The sequence below is a fragment of the Hoplias malabaricus genome, chromosome 17 (genome assembly GCF_029633855.1).
Source record: "Hoplias malabaricus isolate fHopMal1 chromosome 17, fHopMal1.hap1, whole genome shotgun sequence".
In the NCBI taxonomy this organism is placed as follows: domain Eukaryota; kingdom Metazoa; phylum Chordata; class Actinopteri; order Characiformes; family Erythrinidae; genus Hoplias; species Hoplias malabaricus.
This window is the reverse complement of record NC_089816.1, coordinates 35328666-35350104: the sequence shown is the minus strand read 5'-3', so window position 1 is coordinate 35350104 and position 21439 is coordinate 35328666. Positions and strand designations below refer to the sequence as shown.

The 21439-nt window shown below is 39.4% G+C and overlaps 2 protein-coding genes and 1 long non-coding RNA gene across 3 annotated transcripts in view; all 3 read right to left on the bottom strand.

Moving 5' to 3' along the window:
* LOC136674125 (C-C motif chemokine 14-like) overlaps positions 1-21439 on the bottom strand; it is a 100313-nt gene that overhangs the window by 11531 nt on the left and 67343 nt on the right. The gene's annotated exons all lie outside the window — the stretch shown is intronic.
* Positions 3693-9787, bottom strand: LOC136673734 (uncharacterized). Its single transcript, XR_010795957.1, has 4 exons — positions 9726-9787; positions 8681-8835; positions 8301-8418; positions 3693-3979 (listed from the first exon to the last, which is right to left on the bottom strand). It is a non-coding gene; the product is annotated as an uncharacterized lncRNA (long non-coding RNA).
* Positions 13186-21044, bottom strand: LOC136674195 (C-C motif chemokine 24-like). The gene is made up of 4 exons (XM_066650095.1): positions 20927-21044; positions 20255-20411; positions 19880-19994; positions 13186-13471 (listed from the first exon to the last, which is right to left on the bottom strand). The coding sequence occupies exons 2-4, from the start codon at positions 20328-20330 to the stop codon at positions 13414-13416; spliced, it is 249 nt and encodes an 82-aa protein (XP_066506192.1). The 5' UTR covers positions 20331-20411; positions 20927-21044; the 3' UTR covers positions 13186-13413.

Genomic DNA, 21439 nt, shown 5'->3' with positions numbered 1-21439 from the left:
TACAGAAAACATGTGACACAGTAACTTCTTCTTCTGGTGGTGTCAAAATGAAGAGAGGAGACCAGTGTGGATGTAATGGACTTCTTTAGTGAGTACTCAGGTTCCAGGATGAGGTTTAGAAGGTCCCAAAGGTCTGAGTCCAGCCTGTGTCTGAATTGAGGACTGAGAGACACAACTGAGGACACTGTCTTAAAACATAAACACAGAATCTGAAATAGATTCACCTGTTGTGAGACATAAGATGTCCTAGAGTTGACCATATCTCTCTGACCCACTAAACTTAGAGGTGAGTTTAGGGAGTGAAGGGTGTTATGATTTGTATGTACAGATGTTATGAGGAGTGGTTTAATCCAACTGAAGAAAATATAATTTACAGCAGTCTTCACACTGCACATCCAAGCCTTTCTAACCTGTGTAAATGTAATTTAAGGTCTCTCAATCCTGTCCAAGCAGAGAAACAGGAGTGATTTTGAGGTGAATGTTCATCTGACATGTCTAGGTTCTTCAATTCAGCACTTGCTTACTTAATTCTTTTAAGTTTTTAATTAGAACTGTTCTATCTTCCTAACGGTATATTATTACTGTTAAATATGTGCTGATTACTGCAGTATGACACATATCACCCTCATCACTGGGGGCAGCCATGGCTTAAAGGTCAGAGAAGAAGTCTTAGGACTGAAAGGTCATTGGTTCAATCGCCAGAATGGGCAAGACAATTGGGATCTGTGGGAATGAATGAACAGCACTGTCCTCCTCCCTCAGTCCACAACTGAAGTGTCCTTTAGCAAGACATTGAACCCACAACTGGGTGTGTTTTCACAGCCCCTAGTGCATTATTGAGGGTGTGTGTGTGTGTGTGTGTTTTCACTGCCACAGACTGGTTGAATGCAGAAGTCACATTTAATTGTACATTGTTGTACTGCTGTTCAATACTTGATGTGTAAACTGCTCCATATTAATCATCTGTGTATTTCAATATTGTGGAAATATAAAAAAGTCACTTGCACATTTTTATGCCATGCACTGCTTTATTTGAATCTTTATTTTCTTTATTTGATTCTTAAACCAAAATTAATTAAACTGAGCCAAAACAAAGGATATAGAACAATCATCTATTAAATGAAGGAACATAAAACCATTTAAACATTAAACAATTGCTGACAGTAGAGAAATGATGTAGAATATTTATGGATGTTGATCAGTTAACGCGTAGAATGCACAGTTAGCTGTATTTGGGTTACGTGGAGCCTGCTGCACTGAAATCTAGTCTGTCAGAAATTAACTGGGGATTTCTTTAAGGCAGATCTTTTTTCCCAGACAGTCCTGTGACCCTGAAAGACACAGAGAACACAATAAGTATCATTTCATCTGCTGATGTACAGTAGCTAATCACAACCCAGATAGCAAACGCATTTGGACCAAATCTGTCTCACTTTTGACACTTACCCAGTTATGGCATTCTGGAACAGATATATTTGAGCACACAACTGACATTTGGGCGATATAAAGTGGAGCGCTTTGAAAAAATGCTTTTGTACCATTCCAAATAGTCCTGGTAATTTACTCTATATTCTGAAGCTAATCAGACAAACAATGAACATTAAATTGAGTGCAGTTGATGCAGTAGATCTCTAATCCTCTATGAGTCAACTGGAAATAAAAGCTTCAACACATGAGCTTAGAGACAACCATCAGTAATGCACTGTTGTCACTCACATAGTAATGACAGTCCAGGAAGTCATTAGCAGTGTAAAGCATAATCTAGATAGAAGACATTACACACTGTGAAACATCTTAAAGAGCGTGTTCTGAAGCCAAAAGTGACCCCTGCACTGGCAGAAACAACAGTGTGAGAGGTCAAGAAGAATCTAACAATCTCAAGCAAGGCCATCCTGATGAATCTGAGCAATTTATCACTCAAGAGGACACTGTACACAGCTGCTTTACATGGACACAGGTTAAAGACTTATTTATGTAGTCTTCTGGCCATACTCCAGGTTGATGTAAATGTTTGTGAACGTCCTCTTAAGGCTTATGAATGCAGTACCGATGGAGACCTCAGGGACAGTGTAGCCAACCACTGCAATACAGAGCTGAATGAGTGAAAATAATTCAAAGTCCATGTGTCACAGACAACCACCTTTTACAATGCTTTTTTTGAAATTTTATTTTATCACCATCTCCTCCACCATTTCCATGTTATTGTCAGAGATTTTGACTATGAATTGCTCTCTAGTGGATGTGTTGCTTAACATCCACCCAAACCTAAAGAATACATAAAGGTATGTGGGCAGTGATGATTACAGTATTTGAAACTGACATATTCATTTGTGTACATAAAAGGAGTATAAATGAGTGAGCCCTAAGGAAGACCTTTTCTCAAAATAGAAGTGTGAAAGCATTTGGCCATCAATTCTGTGGTGAAATGAGACAAAAATATTTGGAAACATTGAAGTGACTTTTGTTTGTTGAAAGTAAGAATAAGAACACCATCCCACGGTCCATTGTATTGGTAAGAATATAATGTTTCAGGGATATTTTTTCCAGCAAATGGGCCAGACAACCTATATAAAAGGCAATCAATATAAATGGCATCATAAGAAAGGAGGACTTCATTGAGACCCTGAAAACATCAATCTGCAGAGATAACTGGCTCCAGGCAGGAGTGAACTTTCCAATATGACAATGATCAGAGAAATAAAACATAAGCAAGACATAGTTGATAGAAAACAATATTAAAATTTAGGAGTGGCCTAGCCAAAGTCCAGCTCTGAATCCCATAATGAATCTGAGGAGGGAAATAAACCAGAGTGATGGCCAGAAAGCCCTGGTGACTGTCACAAAGAGGAGCTTCCAAATACCAGTGAGGTCAGGCAAAAATTTTGTTAGCTGCTGGGAAACCTTGGGTCCTGGCATTGATGTGAATATTACTCTGACATACCACACCTACGTCAACACTGTTATACACAGAGTACACATCTTCATGACAACAACTGCAAACACTGTTCAGGAATGGTTTGAGGAACATGAAAAAGAACTTGAAGTGTTGATCGGACCTTTTTTTTCCCCCAGATTTCAGTCCTTTCAAGCATGCAAAGTCTGAGACTGTGTGCAGCCTGTGTCTAGGTCTATGTCCAGACTGTGTCTGAATTGAGAACACAGAGACACCCCTAAACATCCCTTTTTACAACCTTACATGGACAATGTTGTAATGCATAACAAAGACAGGATGTGAAATAGACTTACCTGTTGTAAGACAGATGATGTCCTAGAGCTGGTCATATCTGTCTGACACAAACTTAGAGGTGAGATTAAAGAGTGATGTTAGGGGAGTGTGTGAAGAGCTGTGTGTGTGTGTGTGTGTGTGTGTGTGAGAGAGAGAGAGAGAGAGAGAGAGAGAGAGAGAGAGAGAGCTGGGTGTGAGACTTGATTTCACAACAGTATTGTAATCAGGAATTATACCCAACAGCATGTAGGGAGAGTTCAGGGGACAAAATCCATTTTTACACTGTGTTCCTCTAAATGCAGAAGACACATTTCATTGTATGTTGTACAACTGCACATTTGCATTTGCTCATTGCTGTTGTGATACTGAATGCGTAAACTCATCATGTGCAATTCTGCTCTGTTATATCTGTGTATTTCAATACTCTGAAAATATAAAAAATTCATTGCACATTTTTATTCCATGCACTTCTTTATTTGAATCTTCAGCATTAAACAAGTGTTAATAAAACTGAACCAAAATGATGGGTTATTAACACTCGTGTGCTATATGAAGGAACATAAAATATCATTAAAGCATAAAACAATGACTGACAGTACAGAAATGAAGTGGGGTATTGATTGGCATTAATCAGTTAAAGCGTATAGGGCACAAAGAGCTGTGGAGTGGAGTCTGCTGCTTTTAAATGTAGTCTGTCAAAATTAACTGGGGAAGTTTTTAAAGCAGATCTTTTTCCCAGCCTCTGTTGTGATCCTGTAAGACACAGAACACAGTGAGGATTAGAGCGGACCTCATTTCATCTGCTGATGTACAGTAGCTAATCATAACCCAGAGAGCAGACACATTCGGACCAAATCTGTCTCAGTTTTGACACTTACCCTGTTACAGCACTGGCGAGTGTTGTGTGGGACATATATATTTCAGCACACACATGATATTGGGCCAATTTGGAGCTCTTTTATACCATTGCAAAAGGTTCTGGTAATTTCCTCTGTATTCTGGAGCTAATCAGACCAACAATGAACATTAAATTGAGTGCAATTGATGCAGTAGAGCTCTAATCCTTTAGAAGTCAACTGGAAAGACTTAAACACATGAGCTTAGACATGACCACCAGTCATGAACTGTGGCTGCTCACATAGAAATTAAGTTTTAGCAGTTTAAAGCATAACCAGTATACAAGACATTACAGATTGTTAACCTTCCTCTTGTTTTAGGGTCTTGACTGACCCATTTTTATGTTTTAAATGCATAAGTACTCCATAAATTTGTTTATTGCAGCAAGACTTTGACTTTGTCAGGAACTTTTATTTAAACTAAATAATTATTTTTTTTTTTACTAAATTATAAAATGCTCTTGTTAAAATTGCTCTTGGCTTTTTTGTTGTTAAGGTCAATTTTGACCCAGGCATAATTTTAAATCAGAAAACCAAATCAAGTGCCAAATCTGGAATCACACAATACACCAAAAGCCAGCACTTCCTAAAACCACTTGAGCTTCAGTTAGGGGCCTCTATCTTTTGTTTCTATCTTATGTTTCACAAAACAAGGAAAGACAGACATGTCCAGACATGTAAGGCAAAGTCAGTTTAGAGTTTGTGTTTTGTAGAGTGTACATCACCAGTTTACAGTATGCAACAATGAAAAATTAAAACCAGTCCAATCATGGATAAGGAAGCCTAACAAGCTCAACAAGAGGTAAGAAACAAATTGATTGATACTTAATTGATTTTATTAATGGTTTGGGTCAAAAGTGACCCATTAACATAAGAGATGGTAACAGAAAGCTAACACAGGATGATGGTTAAACATCTCAAAGAGTGTTTTTTGAAACCAAACCAAAAGTGAAGAATCTTTCTATCACAAGCCATTAATCTGACCAACACTCAAGTGGACACTGCACACAGCTGGGTTAGGTTACAGACTAAAGGATCATTTATGTCTTCTGGCCATACTCCAGGTTGATTTCATCCATTTTTGTGAATATTTTCTCCAGGCTTATGGATGCAGTACAGCTGGAGACCACAAGGGAGGTGTAGCACAAAATACATGCGAAATGACCACTGGCATACAGACCCACATAAGTGAAGATAATTCTCTGTCCACAAGTTTTTAATAGCCTCACACATCCCCACCATTAACACCACTGTATTCAGCTCCACAAACAGCCAAGACGTGGTTTTTGATTTTGTGGCAACACAACAAAGCTTGTAAAAACACTTCAGGTTAAACCACAACACAGACATACGAGGCATTTATTCAGGTAAGTTTTCCTAAAGTATTGATCATTTAAATTGATTAAATTGACTAGGTGTCATTCAATTAAACAGAGAAAGTGCAAAAATTGCAAATGGAGGACTTTGGAAAATATATACTAGAATAGATGGATAAAAAATAAAATTGTATCTATAAAATATATCTATTATTATTTACAATCAGTCTAATTTGCTTTAACTGTTAAATGAATATTTTAAAATGAAGGTATTGACAAACCTGTGAAATTATTGTGTCATTTATTTATTTAATCAAATATTTTACTGGAAATTTCAATTTGATTCATCCAGTATTATAAAACAGCAAGTGTTTGTATCCCCTCACTGTAGGATATTTGGAGAGACTATATACATAGTTGAATCTAAATAAGACTAAGCATTCGGTGCAGAATAGCCCCATCATTTGTTTTACCTTGTGATTTTATATTGTTTGAAGATGATTCCCCAAAAGCAGCAACACTCTGAGCCACTACCTCAATATACTTCAAAGATTAAAATAAATAAATTGTATTCTTTATGAAGCTATGATTTGAAATACATTACTTTTTTAGATTTACCAGACACATCAGGAGCATTTTCACAAAGTATTGGCATCGGATTAGTATCGCCGATACCAGCTTGAATTTAAGTCCATATGGGATTGAAGAGAAATTGGTGGTTTTGAACATCACTAGTTATCAGAAACGTTTGATGGCTCTCTGGTGGATGTGTTGCTTAATATCCACACCAGCCACACTAACATAAAGTCCATTGTTGTCGTAAGAACTTAATATTTCAGGGATTTATTTTCCAGCAAATGGGCCAGGCAACATATATAAATGGTAATCAATATAAATGGCATTATAAGGAAGAGACCTTGAAGGCAGGACTGAACTTTCCAGCAGGACAATGATTAGAAACATACAACAGGAGTGGTCAAGAAATGATTTACAGAAAACAATATTAAAATTCAGCAGGTAGTGTCGCAGACACACAGATCCAGGGGCCTGGAGGTTGTGGGTTCGATTCCCGCTCCGGGTGACTGTCTGTGAGGAGTTGGTTTGTTCTCCCCGTGTCCGCGTGGGTTTCCTCCGGGTGCTCCAGTTTCCTCCCACAGTCCAAAAACACACGTTGCAGGTGGATTGGCGACTCAAAAGTGTTCGTAGGTGTGAGTGTGTGAGTGAATGTGTGTGTGTCCGTGTTGCCCTGTGAAGGACTGGTGCCCCCTCCAGGGTGTATTCCTGCCTTGCGCCCGATGATTCCAGGTAGGCTCTGGACCCCCCGCGACCCTAAATTGGATAAGCGGTTACAGATAATGGATGGATGGAATATTAAAATTCCAAAGTCGCCCACCAGAGTCCCATAAATCCCATAAAGAATCTGGGGAGGTAAACAAAGACCAGAGTGATGGCAAGGCCCTGGAGACAAAAAGAGTCAAAAAGAGGAGTAAAATCCCAGTGAAGTCAGGTAAAAGTCTTGTTAGCTGCTGTGAAACATCAGGTCCTGGCTATCATGTGAATATTACATTGACATGTACCACCTACCTAACCAACAGCATGAATTTTACCCAGTATCGAATCGGAAAGGAAATCGGTGGTTTTGAACATCACTAGTTATCAGAAACTTTTTTGACTATGAACTGCCCTCTGGTGGATGTGTTGCTTAATGTCCACACCAGCATAAAAAAGTCCATTATGGTGGTAAGAACTATAAGGGTCCTCCCACCAACAGGGGGGCGACCACGCCTCAGGACCCGTGTTAATCAGCGCAATTGACAACAGCTGAGGCTTACCCTTTATTAAAACTTCAGTCTGTGACTTCAGTGAAAAGTCTTGAGCTCGTAAAAGCCAGACCTGGCTGATAATTGGTATTTCCGTCTTCAAAACAAGTGCTTGCTTACTTTTGTGCTGTTTAAACTTTGGGTTTAATCTCCCACGATATGTCTTTTCTCTGTTCTCCAGTTGTCTGGAGAACACTGCCCTGTTGGGATTCTATATCCCACTGTTCCCCCCTTTTTCCTCTTTAAATATTAAAAAAAAAAAAAAAAAAAAAACATTTACATGTGTTATCTTCCTCTTTTGGTTCCCTGATAGTCACAAGCACTTTCACTTCCTGATAGCTCTTGGTGAAAATATTACATCTCACCACATCAAACCTGGTTAAGCCCCAATATGTATTTTAGTTATCTATTTGCTTTTGGGTTTATATAGCTGGACCATTACAAGGACTTAATGTTTCAGGATTTTTTTTTTTTACAGCAAATGGGCCAGTCAACATGTATAAATGGCATTATAAGGAAGAGAAGGCAGGACTGAACTTTCCAACAGGACAATGATTAGAAAAATACAACATGAGCGGTCAAGAAATTATTTATACGAAACAATATTAAAATTCTAAGATCGCCCACTAGAGTCCCATAAAGAATCTGCGGAGGTAAGTAAAGACCAGAGTGATGGCAAGGACCTGGAGACAAAGAGGAGTGGAGTCAGGTAAAAATCTTGTTAGCTGCTGGGAAACATCGGGTCCTGGCGATCATGTTAATATTACGTTGATTTGTACCACCTACCTAACCACTGTTATAGACAGAGTACACATCTTCATGGCAGTCAGGACAAAGTTCCCTGCCACACTACAAACACTGTCTAGGAATGGATATGGACAACATGAAAAAGAGTTTGAACTGTTTATTGGGCCAGATAGCTTCACCTTCAGAGGTCTCCTGGAGTCTGATCAGCTGTTTTGGCAGCACCATTGGGGCCCACATATTATTAAGTAGATAATTTTAATGCTAATTGGTGTGTGGGTGTGACATAGATACTCACACATAACCTGGCTTTGGGCATTTTCCATCTAACTTTTCAACCTTTATTATTTTGCTGGCTGGAATTTTTATAGAAACAAAGTTGAAACAGCAGAGACCAGGATGAGCAGTACCTACTCCTGTGGAAGAGGAGCAGAAAATATTTTTGTTCATGTTTTTATTTACTGCAAAAACTAAAATGTTTTATCTCTGTAACAAAAAATCTCAATCCTGGTTAAAAAAGCATGATATTGAGTAGAGAGTTTTTAGGGTTAAATCAATATTAAACCATCTTATAAAAACCCTCATTCTGTGTAAAATACTACTCTGTTCATAACAAAGGCCAACACATTTACATCAGTTATTGGCATTATTTAAAAGCAGTGGATGTTATAAACTCACCCTGAGCATCTGCGGAGGTGGCTACGAGCAGAAGCAGCCCCAGGGCCCAACACACACAGCTCATCTTCATCTTCATCTTCTCTGCCACTTTCTTTTATTAAATTTGATGTTAATCTCTCGTTCACTGTGGTTTTCCCCTCAGAGCAGTGGACAGTCTAGTGTGAAGATCAAAGGTATCAGGTTTGATAAACACAGTGCAAAGGTCTCTGATCGCCTCTATTTCTTCTACAGTAACACATTCATGAATCAGACGCTCAGTTCAGCACATACCTGACTCTAATATCACTCTACATTATAATAAATATAATACCACATTCTATTAGGAAGCTAGGAAGAACAAAGTCTAAACATCCTAAAAGGAGAAAAAGAAGGAAAGCGTATAAATTAGCAAAGGCAGGTGCTAGTACCTAACTGAAAAAAAAAATACTCTTTCAAAAGAAGAAATACTGTCAATGTGGAAACATTGAAAAACCTGGGAAGAAGGTTCCTTAGATTTATGCAGGTGAAGATGAGTCATATTGGGATGACTTTGGGGGTTGATGAAATCCTGTATGAGGTGAGAAAGCCCCTCAGAGCAGGAGCGTGAAAGAGGATTGACATCTCGTCATGTGCTGCTTTTGATTTTTGTTGCCAGTTAATAATATACAATAAAACCTTGGAGAAATAAGGGGGAATTGGCCTGAGTGTTTTACAGATTCTTACATACTAAATTTACTTTAATTTGATGGTATACATGATGGAATAAACAGAAAATAAAGTAGGATAAGAGAAGACAAAATAAGACAGCGCTTCAATAATAATTGAAGGGAAATGTTTGAAAGATAACTCTGCTTTATGGGCTCCCTCTATGTTAGAGTATAGAGCTAATACAGACCAGTATAAAGTACCACAGGGAGAATCATTAGTATAAGTTCAGCTGAACATATTGTTTGCCCAGAATACACAGAACTATTGCATTTAAACTATGATTAGCTACAACAACAGGGATATAAAATCTACCTAATGAACTGTTGCTGATAGTGAAGAGAATAAAACATGTACATACCTGCCTCCAACACCAGTACAGCTCAGTTTAACAACAATTCTGAGCTGCATCCGCTCAGCAGGGCACAAGAGGAAGTGAAAGGGAAAGAAACAATGTACTGAAAATCTGAAAATGCACTGCAGTCAGCACACATTAGTCAAAACAAAATACAAAATGGAAGCTATGTTTCTGGAGAGCACAAATTGTGGACAAACTTTAGTGTTCAGAGTCAAAATTGACCAGTCTGTTTTGGCACAAAAAACATTTTTCAACAAATTTTTATTCAACATTGTTTTAGCTGAGATGTGAACAGTGTCTCAAAGTAGTGTTTAATATGAATTTATAGAATTAGACATGAAATAACTGAGGTGAAAATGTATTATAAAATCAACATGTAATGTGGGCAGTGCTGCAGCAGGTAGTGTCTCTGTCACAGCTCCAGGGTTGTGCCCAATGATTCTGGGTTGGCTCTGGACCCACCGCAACCCTGAACTCAACAAGCAGTTACAGACAATGAATGAACATGTAAAAAATAAATTAAAAACCAAAGACCAAACTCAACATGCAGTCGTGTGTGTGCATGTGAATTCATACACATGAGTGGCATGACACTCAGGTCAGGGTGGGCATCAAATGTGTTTGGCCTTGCAAACATAGGCACCACATCTGCAGCATCTCAGGCTTGAGCTGATGGCATTCTGATGGTCTCTGTGGGAATTCTCCATCATCGCTGATCTGCCGCCTTGTGAGAGACACGTTTATGCAGGTCTCTCATGGGCCTTTTTCTCAGAAGGTCATTCTGAGGTTGCATGTGGCCATCTCCGTTGATGGTCCTGGAGCTCTTGTCATCACTTTGAGGGTCAGACGTCTGAGGTCTCTTTCATGCCCTGGGTGGCATTGAATTTTGCTGGAGTTACACTATAGCTTTCCTCAAACTATAGTTTTCTACTAGAGATAAAATTAAAATAGAACTTCTGTTCTATCTGGACCCTGCTTGACTGCCCAAGACTGTTTAAGAGAGCTATGAGATGCGGACAACTGCAGAGCTGGAGAGCCCTCTGACTACCCTATCTGAGAAGCATTGTCTGCTGGAAGCAGGAGAGGCGTTCTTCAGAAATCCTTTTTTCTCTCCAAAAATTCTCAAAAAGTGTGTAAAAAGTGCATTTCGCAAAAAAAGGTGTGTAAAAAGAGAGCGTCATTTGGTGCCACTGGGTTTTTAACCAGAGTTTAGAAAACCCACCTTGAATACCTGATTGGTCCTCAAATTGAGGATTGGAGCGTCTCTTGCTCCTGCTTGGCTGTTTCATGTACCTTGGCAGTGACAACACATACAATTTATGACAGGACAAAGACGCTTCCTGTTGAATGACCATCCCAAGATTTTGAATCATACTTTTGCAATATAAAACATTATATATTAACACAAAGCAATATCATTAAGACTAACTATGTTTTACATAATTCTTAACCAAATAACACACAGAGTATGTGGCTACCTTGGTTCTACATAAGTTCATATAAAAAGGTGATTTAAAACATATGTAAATTAATTCCACCCGTTTTGATTTGTCTAAAAGGGAATTAATTTCACACAGTAGTACACATAGGCAACTTGTTCATCAAGAATGTGTTATTCTTTTGTTTAAAACATGGAGGGTAGGTGAATTGGCTTCTCTAATAACTGTCCTGGTGTGTGAATGAATGTCTGTATGTGTGAGCCCAGATATGGATTGGCGCTCTGTCCTGGGTTAAACCCTAGTGCCCGATGCAGTCCTCCAGGTGGACGGTCGTTTCTGGTTGAGAGTACGCTGTGCGCGTTTGGCTGCCGCTTCTCGCCAGTGTGTGTGAATTGAGCGTTCTGAGCAGTGTAGATTGTAAAGCGTCCTTGGGTGTCTAGAAAGGCGCTATATAAGTGTAACGATAATAATAATAATAATAATAACAGTTTTTCAGAATTTGTGAGAAGACAGTTTTAATCAAGGTTGAGCCTGTGTGTCTCTTTGGATTCTGAAAGAATCTTCTCTTGATCCTGTGTCGTAAACTGTCCTGAAAAGGGCCTGTAGTGACCCTCTCTGGGTAATCTCACATTCCATCTGGCTTGTGTGGCTTGGAGATATCTCTGAAAATGGAGAAAGGTCTTTCTGCATATTAAGATAACGTCAGCATATTAAGTCCTCAAAAAGTATAATATCTTATTAAAAATTAATAATCTGTTAATCTCCACTACATTCCCTGCCTTTTGTTTTTTTGTTTTCCCTCTGAAAACACCAGACCAACAATATGGAGATGAATGTAGATAGTAAGGTCAGTGGAGACATTCATTCATACACTCAGGGTTGATACTTTTCTGGCATCAATTAAAATGGGGATAATCCTTTATTGGACTTAATCCAATATTTAAGCTCGTATGAGGGTTCACTTTACTTTAAAAGTGTCTGTTAGCTAGGAAATATTATTGTTACTAAGGGAAATTTTCAGGGGTAGTTACCCATGCAAAACTTAAAAAAAAAAAAAAAAACAAAAAAAAAAAACTTTGCCTTAGTGCTAATTACTGGATAAGCAGAATGGTCCTCTATAGTTCAGCTAACTACTAAGAACACTGATTTATCATAACTAGTGGGCATAAGCCTGTTTGGCATTGAATGTGTCACTCAGTTGTCACGTAATGAAGCCCCATGAAGTCATTTGCATTGCAGTGTTTATACAGAAAATATTTAAAATTATTAGACTGTTCTAATATTATTGTAAGATTTTCTGTCTATTACTAGATGTTCTGCATGTCTTAAATCACAGAATCTCTCTCTCTCTCTCTCTCTCTCTCTCTCTCTCTCTCTCTCTCGCATTCATTTTGATTTAATTCTTTTTAAGGATAAGTTGCTCCTCCTCAGATGCCTCCCCCTGTTCACCATTTCCTCTCAGAACACAAATCTGGAGCTCTAGTGTGAAGAAGATCCATGATAGCATGGCTAGCAAATCTAAGGTATCTGATAAACACAGTGTTATGAGCCATTAGACTGTTACAGAAAACCTGTGACACAGTAACTACTTCTTCTGGTGGTGTCAAAATGAAGAGAGGAGACCAGTGTGGATGTAATGGATTTCTTAAGTGAGTGCTCAGGTTTCTGGATGAGGTCTTGAAGGTCTGAGACTGTGAGCAGCCTGTGTCTAGGTCTATGTCCAGACTGTGTCTGAATTGAGAACACAGAGACATTGCTAAACATCCCCTTTTACAACCTTACCTGGACAATGTTGTAACACATAACAAAGACAGGTAGAAAATAGACTCACCTTTTGTAAGACACATGATGTCATGGAGTTGGCCATATCAGTCTGTACAATTGCACAAATATCATTTGCTCATTGCTGTTGTGATACTGAATGTGTAAACTGCTCACTAATCATCATGTGCAGTTCTGCTCTATCTGTGTATTTCAATACTGTGAAAATGTAAAAATTTCACTTGCACATTTTTATTCCATGCACTTCTTTATTTGAATCTTCAGCATTAAACAAGTGTTAATAAAACTGAACCAAAAGATGGATTATTAACACTCGTGTGCTATATGAAGGAACATAAAATAGCATTAAAGCATAAAACAATGACTGACAGTATAGAAATGAAGTGGGGTATTGATTGGCATTAATCAGTTAAAGCGTATAGGGCACAATGTGCTGTGGAGTGGAGTCTGCTGCTTTTAAATGTAGTCTGTCAAAATGAACTGGGGAAGTTTTCAAAGCAGATCTTTTTCCCAGCCTCTGTTGTGATCCTGAAAGACACAGAACACAGTGAGGATTAGAGCGGACCTCATTTCATCTGCTGATGTACAGTAGCTAATCATAACCCAGACAGCAGACACATTCGGACCAAATCTGTCTCAGTTTTGACACTTACCCGGTTACGGCACTGGTGAGTGTTGTGTGGGACATATATATTTCAGCACACAACTGACATTGGGCCAATTTGGAGCTCTTTTATAACATTGCAAACTGTTCTGGATATTTCCTCTGTATTCTGGAGCTAATCAGACCAACAATGAACATTAAATTCAGTACAATTGATGCAGTAGAGGTCTAATCCTTTAGAAGTCAACTGGAAAGACTTAAACACATGAGCTTAGACATGACCACCAGTCATGAACTGTGGTTGCTCACATAGAAATGAAGTTTTAGCAGTGTAAAGCATAACCAGTATACAAGACATTACACATTGCTAACCTTCCTCTTGTTTTAGGGTCTTGACTGACCCATTTTTATGTTTTAAATGCATAAGTACTCCATAAATTTGTTTATTGCATCAAGACTTGTCAGAGTCTTTTATTTAAACTAAATATTATATATAAATATAATATTATTTTTTTTACTAAATTATAAAAAGCTCTTGTTAAAATTGCTCTTGGCTTTTCTGTTGTTAAGGTCAATTTTGACCCAGGCATAATTTTAAATCAGAAAACCAAATCAAGTGCCAAATCTGGAATCACACTATACACCAAAAGCCAGCACTTCCTAAAACCACTTGAGCTTCAGTTAGGGGCTTCTATCTTTTGTTTCTATCTTATGTTTCACAAAACAAGGAAAGACAGACATGTCCAGACTGACTAGAGTTTGTGTTTTGTAGAGTGTACATCACCAGTTTACAGTATGCAACAATGAAAAATTAAAACCAGTCCAATCATGGATAAGGAAGCCTAACAAGCTCAACAAGAGGTAAGAAACAAATTGATTGATAATTAATTGATTTTAATTAATTAATTAATTTTATTAATTGTTTGGGTCAAAACTGACCCATTAACATAAGAGATGGTAACAGAAAGCTAACACAGGAAGATGGTTAAACATCTCAAAGAGTGTTTTTTGAAACCAAACCAAAAGTGAAGAATCTTTCTATCACAAGCAATGAATCTGACCAACACTCAAGAGGACACTGCACACTGATGGGTTAGGTTACAGACTAAAGGATCATTTATGTCTTCTGGCCATACTCCAGGTTGATTTCATCCATATTTGTGAACATTTTCTCCAGGCTTATGGATGCAGTACAGCTGGAGACCACAGGGGTGTTGTAGCACAAAGTACATGCGAAATGACCACTGACATACAGACCCAAATAAGTGAAGATAATTCTCTGTCCACAGGTCACAAAGTTTTTAATAGCCTCACAAATCCCCACCATTAACACCACTGTATTCAGCTCCACAAACAGCCAAGACGTGGTTTGTGATTTTGTGGCAACACGACAAACCTTGTAAAAACACTTCAGGTTAAACCACAACACAGAATACGAGGCATTTATGATGAGGCAGACAGTAGAGGAGAGCACAGTGTCACATGCTGCTACTAGGGTAAGACAGACATCTCTGGCGGAGTCCTTCAGTGCTGCAGACAGACACTATCATGGTTGCTGTTGGAGTTGTTTAAATAAATAAATATACAAAATAAACAAATAGCTGCATGACTTCAGCTTGGAATAATAATGTGTATCACTGAGATAATCTCTCACAGGCAAGTTTTCCTAAAGAATTGATCATTTAAAGTGGATTACATTGACTAGGTGTCATTCAAGTAAACAGAGCAAGTGCAAAAATTACAATGGTGAACTTTGGAAAATATATACTAGAAAAGATAGATAAAAAATAAAATTTTATCTATAAAATATATCTATTATTATTTACAATCAGTCTAATTTGCTTTAACTGTTAAATGAATATTTTAAAATGAAGGTATTGACAAACCTGTGAAATTATTGTGGCATTTATTTATTTAATCAAATATTTTACTGGCAATTTCAATTTGAGTCATCCTGTATTATAAAACAGCAAGTGTTTGTATCCCCTCACTGTAGGCTTGTCACACCCTCGTCCTGTCATGCCTGTTTTCCCCGCCATGTGTTTTCCCCGCCACTTCCTCTCTCTGCACATGGCTCTGTCTGTTGTTGTCCTTGTCTCCTCCCTTGTCCCGCCTTTGTTCCGCCTCCTCGTCTGTGTCTCATTTGTTATCCTGCCCCCTCGTTATCTGTCTCAGGTGCGTCTCATCTGTGTTTTGTATTTAAGTCCCCTTCTCACACTTCCTCTTGTCGGACATTTCACCTTTGTTTTGTACTCTCTGGTCTATCTGTCTTGCTTATTTCTTATACCCTCCAAGTCAGTCTTTGTATCTCTTTTGTCTGTTTGTATGTTTACTCTGTTTATGTCTATGTTCAAGTTTAGTTTGTTTAGCTTTCTTTGGCTGTTCAAGTGTCTATTTAGCTCTGTCTACGATTAGTCTGTTCCTCTCTTTGTATGTTTAGCTCTCTCTTCCTAGGTTTCTATGTCCAGTTCCCTGTCAGTCCAGTTCCCTTTCTCTGTTCAAGTCATTGTTTCCAAGTTTCTCTGTCTCAGTCTTTCTTTGTTTAAGTGTCCCCTCTAGTTATCTTAGTCTGTCTTTGTATGGTTATCTTGTCTTGTAAATAAAAGTTACTGTGTTTTAGCACGTGCGTCCACCTCTGTCAGTCCGCCCCGTGATACGTGACAGAATGTCCGACCACAGTAAAGACGCAGCTAACACAGACAATCCTTTTGCGTGGTGTGCTATTCGCCGGACGCCATTCCGTACAGGCCCCAAAGATCCTGTGGGGTATGTTGTAAAGGCGACTTCGGAATGGAGTAGCTGGCTCCAGCTCATGCATGACGCGGTTTCTCAGCGCCTTCAAGAGGAGTTGACTCATGTACCGAGTGATTACTCCAGCGGGAATCGAAGGAACTGGCGTAAGAAGCATGCTGGAGTCACCCCCTCACTGGTGGATTACCCCCTCAGGTCCGGGGAAATTTTTTTTGGGTGGGGTTAAGGGTGGGGGCTGTTAGCCTCTGACTTCAGGACAAGAGAAGTGAGGCTAACAGGGGGGCACCTCTGGGGGATTCATGGTTAAATAAATCCCTCAAGAGTGCGTCTCCGTGAAGGCGGTTTCCACGGCCGCTCCTGTCTCTGCGAAGGCGGCACCAGCCGCTCCTGTCTCTGCGAAGGCGGCACCAGCCGCTCCTGTCCCCGAGAAGGTGGCTTACATGGCCACTCATGTCCCCGAAAAGGGACTTTGGGGCCGATTCCTAGAACTGTGCCCAGGCTGGTTCCTCAGACTTCCCCACAGACTTTTGCCAGTCCTGGGGGATCCCAGTTATTGTGGTTCCCATGTCTGTTCCTGTCCTGGTTCCTGTCTCTGCCCTTGTTCCTATGACTTCCTATTCTGCCTTTGTCTCTGTTCCTGTCCCTGTCACTGTGTTCGTGTCAGTCCCGGTAAACATCCTGGTCCCTGTTCCCCTGCCAAGTCTTATCCAGTCCCCTGTTAATCTAGTCCAGTCCCCATTGCAGTCTAGTGTTATTTCTCCTGTCTTGTCTCCAGTCCAGTCCCCAATTCAACCCTCTATCCTATCTCAAGTCCAGTCCCCTGTCCAGTTCCCGTACCCACCCAGTGTCCAGTCTAATGTTTCTGTTCCTATCCAGTCTAGTGTATTGTCCCCTGTCTCATCACCAGTCTCTGCTCCTGTCCAGTCCCAGTACCCAGTTCTGTCTCCATTCCAGTCCCCTGTCCTGTCACCTGCCCATGTCCAGTCTTCTGTCCCCATTTCTATCCTCTGTCTTGTCCCAAGTCTCTTCCCCTGTAGCCCCACTTTGTCAGTGTCCTGTCCTGAGTCCAGTCTCCTATATCCGGTCCTGTTATGTCCCTTGTGTCTGTTCCCGTCTTGTCCTGAGTCTTGTTTTCCATGCCAGCTCCTGGGGGGTTTAGGTGTACGCACCCCGGGAGTTGCGTGTCCAGGGTGGGGCATCTGTCACGCCCTCGTCCTGTCATGCCTGTTTTCCCCGCCATGTGCTCTCTCTGCACATGGCTGTCTGTTGTTGTCCTTGTCTCCTCGTCTGTCTCATTTGTTACCCTGCCCCCTCGTTATCTGTCTCAGGTGCGTCTCGTCTGTGTTTTGTATTTAGTCTGTCTTTGTATGGTTATCTTGTCTTGTAAATAAAAGTTACTGTATTTTAGCACGTGCGTCCTCGTCCGCCCCGTGATACGTTACAAGGCTATTTGGAGAGACTACATACATAGTTGAATCTAAATAAGATTAAGCATTCGGTGCAGAATAGCCCCATCATTTGTTTTACCTTGTGATTTTACATTGTTTGAAGATGATTCCCCCAAAGCAGTAACACTCAATATAATGAGCCACTACCTCAATATACTTCAAAGATTAAAATAAATAAATTGTGTTCTTTATGAAGCTATGATTTGAAATACATTACTTTTTTAGATTTACCAGACACATTAGGTGCATTTTCACAAAGTATTGTCATTAGATCAGTATCGCCGATATCAGCATGAATTTAACCCCGTATTGAATCGGAAGGGAAATCTGTGGTTTTGAACATCACTAGTTATCAGAAACTTTTGACTGCTCTCTGGTGGATGTGTTGCTTAATATCCACACCAGCCACGCTAACATAAAGTCCATTGTTGTGGTAAGAGCTTAATGTTTCAGGGATTTTTTTCCAGCAAATGGGCCAGGCAACATATATGAATGGAAATCAATATAAATGGCATTATAAGGAAGAGACCTTGAAGGCAGGACTGAACTTTCCAACAGGACAATGATTAGAAACATACAACATGAGCGGTCAAGAAATAATTTACAGAAAACAATATTAAAATTCCAAAGTCTCCCACCAGAGTTCCATAAATCCCATAAATAATTTGGGGAGGTAAATAAATACCAGAGTGATGGCAAGGCCCTGGAGACAAAGAGGAGTAAAATCCCAGTGAAGTCAGGTAAAAATCGTGTTAGCTGCTGGGAAACATCAGGTCTTGGTGATCATGTGAATATTACATTGACACGTACCACCTACCTAACCACCAGCATGAATTTTACCCAGTATCGGATCGTAAAGGAAATCGGTGGTTTTGAACATCACTAGCTATCAGAAACGTTTGACTATGAAGTGCCCTCTGGTGGATGTGTTGCTAAATATCCACACCAGCATAAAAACAAGAGTCCATTGTGGTGGTAAGAACTGTAAGGGTCCTCCCACCAACAGGGGGCGACCACGCCTCAGGACCCGTGTTAATCAGCGCAATTGACAATAGCTGAGGCTTACCCTTTATTAAGCTTTCAGTCTGTGACTTCAGTGAAGAGGCTTGAGCTTGTAAAAGCCAGACCTGGCTGGTAATTGGTATTTCCGTCTTCAAAAGAAGCTCTTGCTTACTTTTGTGCTGTTTAAACGTTGGGTTTAATCACCCACGATATGTCTTTTCTCTGTTCTCCAGTTGTCTGGAGAACACTGCCCTGTTGGGATTCTATATCCCACTGTCCCCCCTTTTTTCCTCCTTAAATAATAATAATAATAATAATAATAATAAAAAAAACATTTACATGTGTTATCCTCCTCTTTTGGTTCCCTGATAGTCACAAGCACTTTCACTTCCTGGTAGCTCTTGGTGAAAATATAACCTTTCACCACATCAAACCTGTTTAAGCCCCAGTACGTATTTTAGTTATCTATTTGCTTTTGGGTTTATTACAATCAGTCAAAAACTCTGTATCCAGATAGCTGGACCATTACAAGGACTTAATGTTTCAGGATCTTTTTTTCCAGCAAAGGGGCCAGTCAACATATATAAATGGCATTATAAGGAAGAGAACTTTCCAACAGGACAATGATTAGAAACATACAACATGAGCGGTCAAGAAATTATTTATAGAAAACAATATTAAAATCCCAAAGTCGCCCACTAGAGTCCCATAAAGAATCTGGGGAGGTAAATAAAGACCAGAGTGATGGCAAGGACCTAGAGACAAAGAGGAGTAAAATCCCAGTGGAGTCATGTAAAAATCTTGTTAGTTGCTGGGAAACATCGGGTCCTGGTGATCATGTGAATATTACATTGATACGTACCACCTACCTAACCACTGTTATAGACAGAGTACACATCTTCATGGCAGTCAGGACAAAGTTCCCTGCCACACTACAAACACTGTCCAGGAATGGATATGGACAACATGAAAAAGAGCTTGAACAGTTTATTGGGCCAGATAGCTTCACCTTCAGAGGTCTCCTGGAGTCTGATCAGCTGTTTTGGCGGCACAATTGGGGCCCACATAATATTAAGTAGATCATTTTAATGCTAATTGGTGTGTGTGTGGGTGTGTGACATAGATACTCACACATAGCCTGGCTTTGGGCATTTTCCATTTAACTTTTCAATCTTCATTATTTTGTTGGGTGGAATTTTCATAGAAACAAACTTGAAACAGCAGAGACCAGGATGAGCAATAAAGTCTGCCATGGAAGAGAAGCAGAAAACATTTTTGTTCATGTTTTTTATGAACTAAAATGTTTTTATCTCTGTAACAAAAAAAATCTCAATCCTGGTTAAAAAGCATGATATTGAGTAGAGAGTTTTTAGGGTTAAATCAATATTAAAACATCTTATAAAAACCTTCATTCTGTGTAAAATAATACTCTGTTCATAACAAAGGCCAACACATTAACATCAGTTATTGGCATTATTTAAAAGGCAGTGGATGTTATAAACTCACCCTGAGCATCTGCGGAGGTGGCTATGAGCAGAAGCAGCCCCAGAGCCCAACACACATAGGTCATCTTCATCTTCATCTTCTCTGCCACTGTCTTTTATTAAATTTGATGTAAATTTCTCTTGTTCTCTGTGGTTTTCCCCTCAGAGCAGTGGACAGTCTAGTGTGAAGATTAAAGATTTCAGGTTTGATAAACCCAGTGTGGAGGTCTCTGAACTCCTCTATTTCTTCAACAGTAACAAGAAATTTTCTTAGATTTACGGAAGTGGAAATGAATCAAATTGGGATGACTTTGGAGGTTGATAAAACCCTGGATACTTTAATTTGATGGTGGCTCCAAAAGGAATAAACAGAAAATAAGATAAGAGAAGACAAAATAAGACAGTGCTGCAATAAAAAATGAAGGGAAATGTTTGAAAGGTAACTCTGGTTTAAGGGCTCTCTCTATGTTAGAGTATAGAGCTAATACAGACCAGTATAATTTACCACAGGGAGAATCATTAGTATAAGTTAAGCTGAACACATTGTTTACCCAGAATACACAGAACTATTGCATTTAAACTACAGCTAGCTCAACTGCAGAGTTTCTTTAAAAACTACAAGAACAACAACAGGGACATAAAATCTACCTAATGAACTGTGTTTGATAGTGAAGAGAATAAAACATGTACATACCTGCCTCCAACACCAGTACAACTCAGTTTAACAACAATCCTGAGCTGGATCTGCTCAAGAGGGCACAAGAGGAAGTGAAAGGGAAAGAAACAATGTACTGCAAATCTGAAAATGCACTGCAGTCAGCACACATTAGTCAAATCAAAATACACAGTGGAAGCTACGTTTCTGCAGAGCACAAAAAATAGTGGACGAACTTTAGTGTTCCCGGTCAAAATTGTCCAGTCTCTTTTAGCACAAAAAACTTAAATTAAAAAAATACAAATAGGCAGTGAAAATGTATTACAAAATCAACATGTAATGTGGGCAGCATGGTGGTGCAGCTGGTAGTGTCTCTGTCAAAGCTCCAGGGTTGCGCCCAATGATTCCATGTTGGCTCCGGACCCACCGCAACCCTTCACTCGATAAGCGGTTACAGACAATGAATGAATGAACATGTAATGTAAAAAATAAATTGAAAACCAAGGACCAAACTCAGCATGAAGTCAAATGTGTGTGTGTGCATGTGTATTC

Coding starts and splice junctions, on each gene's coding strand:
- LOC136674195 (XM_066650095.1), bottom strand. CDS start 20,330: ATGAAGATGAAGATGACCTATGTGTGTTGGGCTCTGGGGCTGCTTCTG. Junction 19,995..20,254: donor CACCTCCGCAGATGCTCAGG/GTGAGTTTATAA, acceptor CTTCCATGGCAG/ACTTTATTGCTCATCCTGGT. Junction 13,472..19,879: donor TGCCCAAAGCCAGGCTATGT/GTGAGTATCTAT, acceptor TGTGTCTTTCAG/GATCACAACAGAGGCTGGGA.